Source organism: Dermacentor variabilis, chromosome 9 (genome assembly GCF_050947875.1).
Source record: "Dermacentor variabilis isolate Ectoservices chromosome 9, ASM5094787v1, whole genome shotgun sequence".
Taxonomy (NCBI): domain Eukaryota; kingdom Metazoa; phylum Arthropoda; class Arachnida; order Ixodida; family Ixodidae; genus Dermacentor; species Dermacentor variabilis.
In genome coordinates, this window is record NC_134576.1 from 90,902,618 (window position 1) to 90,911,865 (window position 9,248).

The 9,248-nt window shown below is 45.9% G+C and overlaps 1 protein-coding gene across 1 annotated transcript in view; it reads left to right on the forward strand.

Annotated features, from left to right (window-relative positions):
- LOC142558092 (corticotropin-releasing factor receptor 1-like) overlaps positions 1-6,423 on the forward strand; it is a 254,054-nt gene extending 247,631 nt beyond the window's left edge. The window contains exons 9-11 of the mRNA XM_075670251.1: positions 520-658; positions 4,584-4,625; positions 5,927-6,423. Of these exons, the coding sequence (XP_075526366.1) occupies positions 520-658; positions 4,584-4,625; positions 5,927-6,256 (511 nt within the window). The 3' untranslated portion in view covers positions 6,257-6,423. The remainder of the gene's footprint in view (positions 1-519; positions 659-4,583; positions 4,626-5,926) is intronic.
- The last annotated feature ends 2,825 nt before the right edge of the window (positions 6,424-9,248 follow it).

The following is a 9,248-nucleotide window of genomic DNA, read 5'->3' on the forward strand; positions in this document are numbered from 1 at the left end:
CCAGAGTCACCGGCAATCTCTGACATAATGACGTTTCCCAAGAAAATGGAAGTAATATTCAGTGGTCGAACAAGTGGCGTCGAGTCAGTGATATTCCTTGTTCGTCCATAGTTGATCACACCTACAGCGAAAGTGTATAGCTTTTCCTCGGCACGTATCAAATTATTTGCGCAACATGAACCATAGAATGATACCTTTCGACTCGCCATATTAGTTATATACGACCTTTGTTTATTTATTATTATGAAATTAAAGGAGAGGTTGGCGCCTTTAATGGCGCCGGCTATTCCTCTTCGCAGGGCAAGAAAAACTAAAAGCGCAAAAAAAAAGAACGAAAAGCACAGGATACAGTCAAATATCGTTAAACATTTGCGAGTTCCCCGTGCGAGTAAAATAAGGCACACAAGAGAGCAAAATGACATTCAGCCACGCAAACGCACAGTTCCGTAAAAAAAGTGAAAGTGCGCAAAAAAGTCTGAACACACTCGTTGAATTAGTGTGTTGTGGTTCTGTCTGCAGAAAAGCCATCAAGGCCACGGCGCTGCTCTTTCCTCTACTGGGCATCACGCACTTGCTATTTTGCATCAACCCTCAGAACGAGACCATGGGACTCAAGGAAGCCTACATGATCATCAACGCCGTCCTCCAGTCGTCGCAGGTATATGGCCGGTGCTTCGAAATTCTTGGAAGCCGTGCAGCTTTAGCTCGGGGGCTCCTATCTAAATACATGTACAAGGAGAATTCGTTTTTCTCAGCAACCACCGCACCAAATTTGACGAGGTTTGTTGCATTTACAAGAAGAACTCATAATCTAGTGACTGTTGGTTTCGAATTTTTGAGTTAGGTCGTGAATTTTTTATTAAAAATTGGCAAGAATCGAAAAATTTCAAAAAACGAAACTATCAAGTTTACAACTCTGTAACTCAGCAATGAAAGATGATATCACAATTCTGTGAATTGCATCTAATAGTACATCTAAAGCGAACAAAATTGGTATGTTACACATGAATTTAAATAAATTTTATCATAGGGACATACAACGTTTGCAAAACCGTTGTAACCAATGTAACAAATTCACGTAAGATGTAAAATAACATACTGAATTTGTCCGCTTTCAATGATCTAATGGATGCCGTTTACAGAACCGCGATATCAATTCTTGATGCAGAGCTATGAATTTGTAAACTTCGTGCTTCTATTTTTTTCCAACGGTCAAATATTTGAAAATCGTGTTAAGAAAATTTAAGCACTAAATCGAAATTCCGCTTCCAACAGTCACTAGAATTTAACTTTCTCTTTCCAATGCAGCAAATTTCATCAAAATCGGTCCAGGGGTTATCTCATAAAAACGTTTTTGCGTTTTACATGTATTTGAATAGGCCGCGTCGGAGTTGGGCCCGAGCTAAAGCTTCCTCTTAAGCTGTATGGTGCTCACCATTAGAGATTTTGTGCAGTGTAAGACGCTTGCGTTATCGCTGGCGCTTGACTCAACGCTAATGCCATATGGCATACGCCGCACAGCACGTGTGCTAGCTAGTCCTCTATAATAGCGGAAACGAGCGGGACGCCAACAAACGCAGACAGATACCGCCGCCCAGGCCTTGCAGTTGTGCGGTTAGGCCCTCTCTTACCGAGTGTCGAGAGTGAACGCTGGACACGTGAGTGAATATTCGCTGGTATAAAAAGTTCACTTGTGTTGTTGTTGTTGTTTTCTCATGTAGCGTGCCACATCACCGACTACACTTTGCTCTTCCGTGGATATTAATGATGGTCATCATCATAAAGCGAAGGTTGTGGCTCCATCTATACGAAATACAAATTGCAAGCAAAACTTCGCAACGTATGACTGCTGATAATGGGCAGCGCGTGTCTTAACGCACGCGCTGACAAACCTCGGAGGCCGAACTTGCAAAGAAGATCACGAAAACAGCACTTAATTGTGGCTAATACTTTGCTGTTATATCATCATGCCGCAGCAACGTGAGCGCGAGCCGCTATAAACACGCTGCTGCGTTTCTTGAGAACCGCCGGATTATGCCGAAAACTGTGAACGTGTACTGTGTAAGGTTTTATATTCGAGTGCGATATATGGACATTGTTTAAGGCTACCTTGCGACTTCTCGAACTGTGTGACAGCGCCTGCATAGACATTGTCCTACATTGTTCATCCTTTCCCTCGTTCGCATTTTCGTCTCTCTCTCGGCTTTCAATATTTCATATAGTCCTTATCCTCTTTCACAGTACATGGTAGCCCAGTCCTTTGCTTTTTATCTCATCTATCTTGGCACAAGACTATAGAGCAAATACAAACGTCAGTGAACAACGAATACGCCATGCAGGGCGACGACTTCTTAGATCTGAAGCGGTTGGCACCTCGCTTTGACTGACGCATAGAGTTTTTCATTATAACACCTAGAGGGTAATCTGGCGCCACCGTCTATGGGAGTTTCTTAAGGGGCACCGTGCCGTCATGGGAAAGACGGTATATGTGTATGCGAGGCTCGCGTTGGCTGGCGTTGTAAGAGGCTTCGTCTAAAACGTGGATATGGCTATGCGAATAACGCGTTCTTAAAGTAAAATCTTCATAAAATGTTTCCATTCACGCATATTACATCTTTACTCAACCACAATGCATGACCAAGCGAAGAAAAGCAAGAACAGACGACCAACTATTTCAAAGCGAGCGCGAACCTTGTCGTCTGTCCTCCAACTTTAGCAGCCCGCTGATACTTTTTTACGTAACATGTAGTCGTACACGCAATAACAAGTTCTCATAGTTAAACAAAACATTTTTTCGCGTAATAATAAAGCTAAAACATCTTTTCACGTGCTGTTTTGGTAGAAAATGGATCATTGTGACAGACGGAACGGTACTTGCCAAGCGCGTCTTCTAGGTGTCCTGTCTCTACGAGAACGATGCCAATCCGAAGTCACAATATACCGGCATTCCCATGCATACCACAGCGCAGCAGCGCCAGATTTCCCTCTAGGTAATGTAGTGAGAAACTCTACGGACTGACGCCGCCATGTTTTGGAATCGGGACCTGCACCGAAGGCGACCAGAATACCGAGATTGCGGAAGAGCTGGTCAAAAAGTTCAAGTGCACTGACTGTCTAGACATGCTACGGCACTTCCGCCATTTATTCTGTTCGGCGCGCTAAAAAACTGTAAAAACTAGTCAAACTGCCGCCTTCCCTCGTCCCGCGACGCGTTTTCCGTCACGTGTGCCTTCCGTGTAGCCTGCTGGAAACTAGGGTGGGGCACCGTGATTGAACGAGGGCAGGCGGAGGGAGGAAGAGGAGGCGGAGGAGGTGTACTCTGGAAGGATCCACCTTGTGGACGTGTCAGTTACGTCTGTTGCTGAAGTGCTGATTGGCTGGGGGCGCCTGTCTCCCTCTTCAGGCCTACCCCAGCCCAGCCAATCAGAACTTCAGCAGCAGACTAAACGGTCACGTCCACTAGGTGGACACTTACAGAATACCCTCCCAGAGCAGGTTGTTTGCGTAGCGCGGTTGGGCGATGACGAAAGGGCTCACCAAGGCCACACACCCGGTGCGTTTGATTAAGAACGCTGATCGCTGGCTAAAATGGTAAAATAACGTCCGCAGCTTCTACACACACTATACGGCTCGGGTTCGAATAGCGTTCGGCGCATGCGCTGTTCCGCGAGCACGCTACTGTTAAGCATACGCTCCGCAATAGCGTATGTTTGCGTTCACAGTACTAAGTCTTCCTGTTCTTCTTGTGTTTGGCCTGATTGTCCACAGAATTTACCCGCAACGGCGGAGCATAGGCCAATTTGATTGGTTACGAGAAACGGACAAATGCGAGATCAATTATTGAATGTGACGTTGCCGCATATACATAAACAAAAATGTGGAGTGCCGTAAGAATAGCAATATCCTAAAGAAAGGAATAGAATAACAAAAATAAAGCAATGTAATAGTCTGGGTTTCAGTAAGACTGGTTGAGACTGGATAATGAATATTTATGTGGCTGAACCCGAAAAACGAGACAAGGAAGGACAGGAGAACAGTAACAGATAAATACAGACCAAGACAGAGAATCGGAATCTGTAATACGCTCTTCTTTAAAGCACAAGCATCAACAGCAGCTGTTGCAGTAGCTGTTATTTTTGCTGCTTGATTGATCACGTATTCGCAAGAGCTAGATCAAATTCAAAATCTGGAACATATGTATGGTGCTTTACCATATATTTTCCACTGCTCGCTGTCCAAAGCAGTGAATCAGCTATATGCAGCTTCAGTATCGTCCTAAACGTCGCAGATTCAATTCCTGTCGGATAACACACGAATTGCATACTAATGCAACGTATTTTTTTTTCTAAACTGCGAGCAATGAATCACCCGATTAATCAGCGCTCGTGATCGAGTGAGTTAATTTTCGTTCGTGTGTTCGACAAGTGCGCTGCCTTTAGGACAATAATGACAAACAAACTAGACCATCAATACTTCCTCGGTAATGTAACGTAACGCAGGAATGCTGCCTCATCCTCATCAATAAATTCTGCAACATCTTTTTTCTTTCTCTCTCTCTCTCTTCCTCTCCGTCTGATTTCCAGGGAATATTCGTTTCCGTGCTGTACTGCTTCATGGACTCAGAGGTACGTCACACCTTCAGCTTTTTCATTTCCTATGTTTTAACAATCCGCTTGACTGACCCGAATATTAACGTGCGGTTTTATTATGAAGCACCGATTACTTCGAATTGGGCCTTTGTGATAACGTGCAGGCTGCAGCTGTTCACACCACGACCACTACAACTGCGAAAACCGAGACTGTGTATGTGTCTAAGTGCAATTCAATATCCGCTAGAAACACGAGAAAGTGTTAGCGTTAAAACGTAGCACGCGCAAACAGCTACGGAGAGGCTGAACAGAGGAATTTCTCCACTGAAATCTGATTACATCTTTAATTTCTACCAAGCTCAATATAATTGGGAACGCGGTGCTTTCGCCTATTTTTTGCCCTTTATGAAACACTTCATTCCTCTTTAAGTATAATCAAGGAATTTGTCAAATAGAAGAAAGTATTTGACTTCGCAAGAAATTGTTAGACGTATTACCCCGGCTCTTTGGAGCGCCTTGATGTAAAGGGGCACTAAAAAGTTTTAGTAAGTTGCCCTCGATGCGATTTTTTGCCCTCGATGAAACACTTCCTTCCTCTTTAAGTATAACCAAATAATTTGTCAAATAGAAGACAATATTTGACTGCGCAAGAAATTGTTCGACGTATTACGCCGGTTCCTTGTAAAGGAGCCTTGATGTAAAGGGGCACTAAAATGTTTTAGTAAGTTGCCCATCTACAATATCAGAAAAAAAAAACAATAAGAACAACTCTTCCCTTCAGAAGAGGCTTGGTTCGCCAGGAAAGACGCAAAATACAAGACAGGCGGCGACGACGCCCGCAAGTTCCCGCACCAACCAGTCGCGACGTCATCAATCTCGACAATGTCTTTTCTGTCCTCGTTAACGTTTTATCCGTAAAAAAAGAGGCGGAAATGCTTTGCGTTCTAAAAGAACCAGCGTCGCAACCTAGCAAGTTTTAAGAACCCTTAATGAGCCACGAAGACCCAAATGTGAGCTAGTGCATTCATGTTGTGTCTAAAAAAATGCGATAAAATTAATGAAACGAACTTTGGCCGTCACCTTCTCTGCTTATAATCAAATAAGTACATCCCGGTTGATCATTGCTAGAGAAGGGAAACTGTGTGTTGATGTCACTGACCAGCCATCGATTCAGAGGAGGTCAGGTCACATTACTATCGCGTTATACAGTCGCTTCATGTGTAGCGTGAAGACCTAGAGATTTTTTTTTTTACTTACGAAACCTTTCCTGTTTTACCGTTCACACAATTCGCGTGTCGCACAGAACAGTCGCTCCAGCCTGTGTTCTCGAAATGCAGGTGCAGACGGCATTGCGGAACGCCTACCTGCGCGCCGCCGTACGGCGTGAACCGCGAAAGGCCAACCGATCGTCTCGGTCTTGGACTCTGCCCGGTGGTCGCCAGTGCAGGCTCGGCGGCTCGACGGTGTCTTCGCTGTCGTCGGTGTCGAGGAAGCTGCCACCCGCCACATCACAGCCGGCGTCGAGCCAGGACGGCCGTCGAGACAGCGGCCGCGACGGAACGTGCTGCAACGCGGCCGGCTTGCCCCGTCACTGCTGCAGAGGCGCGTTGAAGGTCGGCGATTCTGGACGCAGTCACGACAGGACCGTCGACATCTTTCGCGTGTGAAACGCCACGGCCAGCCGAGGACTTCACTTCGTGTCACGCGCTCGAGACCCGAGAAACTGTCCGCCCCCCGTAGCCAGTGACTCGAAGTGCATCCGGATCAAGAAGAAGAAGAAAAAATAACAGTAAACTGGAATTCAAAGTTCTTGATGTGCTGTCGTGATTAAACGTGTTAGTATACTTCCTATAGATGGTATCAATGGTTAGTATCAATCGTGTCCGCAGCGTTCGAAGAACTCGTTGGAGAGCGAAAAAAAAACTCTCACTGAAGGGTTGAAATGGCGAGCGGCTCCATGCGCGACCATGCAGGACGTAGTCTACCTCAGGGTACTGAAGTTTAAGAAAAAGAGGTGTCTCGGCTTCTTCTGAAGTCTCCTTGACACTGATTTGTCCAGCGAGTGGGTGGGCACGACTTATCAGTACTTGCTAACACCATGGGCTATATGCGAAGTGCAGGAATGCTTCCTTTGCCCCACCTAGCCGCTTTGTTCATCCCTCGTGATAGTATTAGGGGTGAGAGGCCTGCTTACGCCACATGTAACGCTGTGGAATATCCATGTCAGTACAACTTAAAATCTGCCGTTCGGGCACAGAGATTCATGGAAGGCTCTTGCGAGGCTAGATACGCCCGTAGGTCAACCTCCTCTGAAGAAGAAGGCTTCCAGTTTAAATGGCGTCCGATCACATGTCGTCTACTCCTGGTTACTACTTTATTTCTGTCCTGTGCCTCAGGTATCTTAAGTTTCAGGTTTTGAAGCTACGACACATCACCGCATCACTTCGCCCCAGGGCATCCGGAGGCTGTCACTGTGCTTTTGTAAAGCACGGCAGACGTAGCCGGGAAGCAAGGCTGATAGTGGGAGCTGTGCGTCTACAGTTCCTTCGCATGCACTACACAAAGGTCCTTCGAAGGTGTATGTCACTCTGAGAAACCAACACATCAAAGATAGCGAAGCTGCATAAGCGACTCCTCGCACTCTTCGGAAGCACTAGGAATCTTGTTTGCTCGCTGTTCTTAGGGAGGTTGTATCACTGATCGCGTGTGCGAGTTCTCATCGACACCCTCGCCATAGGGCCGCTTTGGGGGTTTCCACGTAGGCTGCGTTGCTGGACCACCGGGATACAGAGCCCTAGTGGTACAACCTTCTAGCTGACCTTCAACGTGCAGCAGGCGAATCAGGACGTGAGGGACAAATACTTCGGATTACTGTCTAAATAAAAAAAAAATATGCAAAGAGATGACGTATTTGAGTGAGGTATGCGCAAGGTAACGTTTATTTTGTAATCATTCGTAATTATGCTTCAAAGAAACAATGCTGGAGTCCGACGGAGGAGGCGTTACCGGTTGCTTGAAATTTGATAACGAGCATGCCGGCGCACGCCGGCCTTTACCGTCGCACGCGAACGGTTGAGGAACTTCCCTTTCATTGACATCGCATACCGAGCAAGCCGCAGCACGCGGTCTTTAAGCACAGCACGAGAACGGTTGTGGTAGCAGCCGTTTTTAATACCTCACACCCTTGCATCCATTTTGAACGCAAGGGTGTGAGTTTTTGGATTATGTCCTTACTTACCTTTAAGGGTGTATATTGTCACAACATCACATTCAATTTGGGTGTAATGGTGTAGGTTGTACACTAATTTATACCCTTGTTCATTTGGAAAGGTGTAACTTATTGCACAGTGTAATCGCCATAGCACCAACGAAACGCCGACGACGGGAGGCAACGTGGGTAGACGCCATGCGCTGATGTCTGAACAGAGTGGCTCATTCGGAATCGCAGATAACCGGTCTCAGCGAGCAAGGTGAAGGATTCTTTTTTCCACTGTTCCCAGGTAACTCTTCCAATATCGCTACTTGCGTGGAAAAAGAATGAAACGGGCTGAAAACGGAGCCGTGCCTGGTGGTCGTTGAGGCGGCGTCGCATTTTCACTCGACGGTGGTTTCGGCTGCACATTGAAGGCCAGCTCGTAAAACGCTGTTAAAGTTTCTACAGGGCATGCGATGTTGGAGGAAGCGTCGGCTAACTTTTTTGCATACATCAGCGTGTCCTTCCACTGATTACGCTTTGATGTTACGTGCTCGTGAACTGACCATTCTTGCATCTCTACACTTTTCGTTGAAGAGCAATCGATGCACGCGGATGAGACGTGCAGCAAAGGTAAAGTATACCTTTCATTGCAGGCCGCCAGGGTAAACAATAGTGTTGAACAATATACGCTCATCAACTGGGACAGCCTCAAAATTTTGCGCAGGATAGCGCTATTACTTTTTTGCAAGTAGAAAGTTCTCTACTTGCACGACAACATACTCTGAATGGGTGGGGCTATATACTGTTACGATCCGGTTACTATTCACTTTATCTTTCATTCCCTTGCGTGGGCACAAAAAGAACACAGAAACCACTTCTATTCCGACAGCAAGACGGAGTAAATGACACTTCTGCTGTCGCAATGCATGCGGCAATCCATGCTAGCAGTATTTTTAAAGGGACGAAGAATACCCCGCGTATTTTGACACTTCTCTGAAGTATAGGGGTGGGCGAATGGTAATTTTTGAGACCGAATGGAATGCGAAAGTGAACAGTGATAAAAGCGAAGCGAGTCGAATCGAATATCGAATAAGTTTAGAAAAGTTTTCGAAAAATAAAATGAACAGCCGTCTTCACAATTGCAACAAAACAATGTTCTTGTCCCAGTTTTCGTAACGCTAGCGATCGAGTTTCTGTCATTGCATTGCGCGTTATGATGCGCTCTTTATTAAAAGCACAAATGGAGCATCATGAACAAATTAGCTGTCTGCTCGCATACATTCGACTCATTGGAGAGTGCGAGTGTTCGCATATAGCCGGTAAGGTCTGGCTCCCTGAGTGACGTAGTCTCCTCCACTGCGTACGTTCTCATGTATTACGCTTATACTATTCCGGCGCAGATTACATTTGTCGTACTTCTTGCTGCAACGTAATGTTTTATAGCGCACAGTTGACGTTCTGAA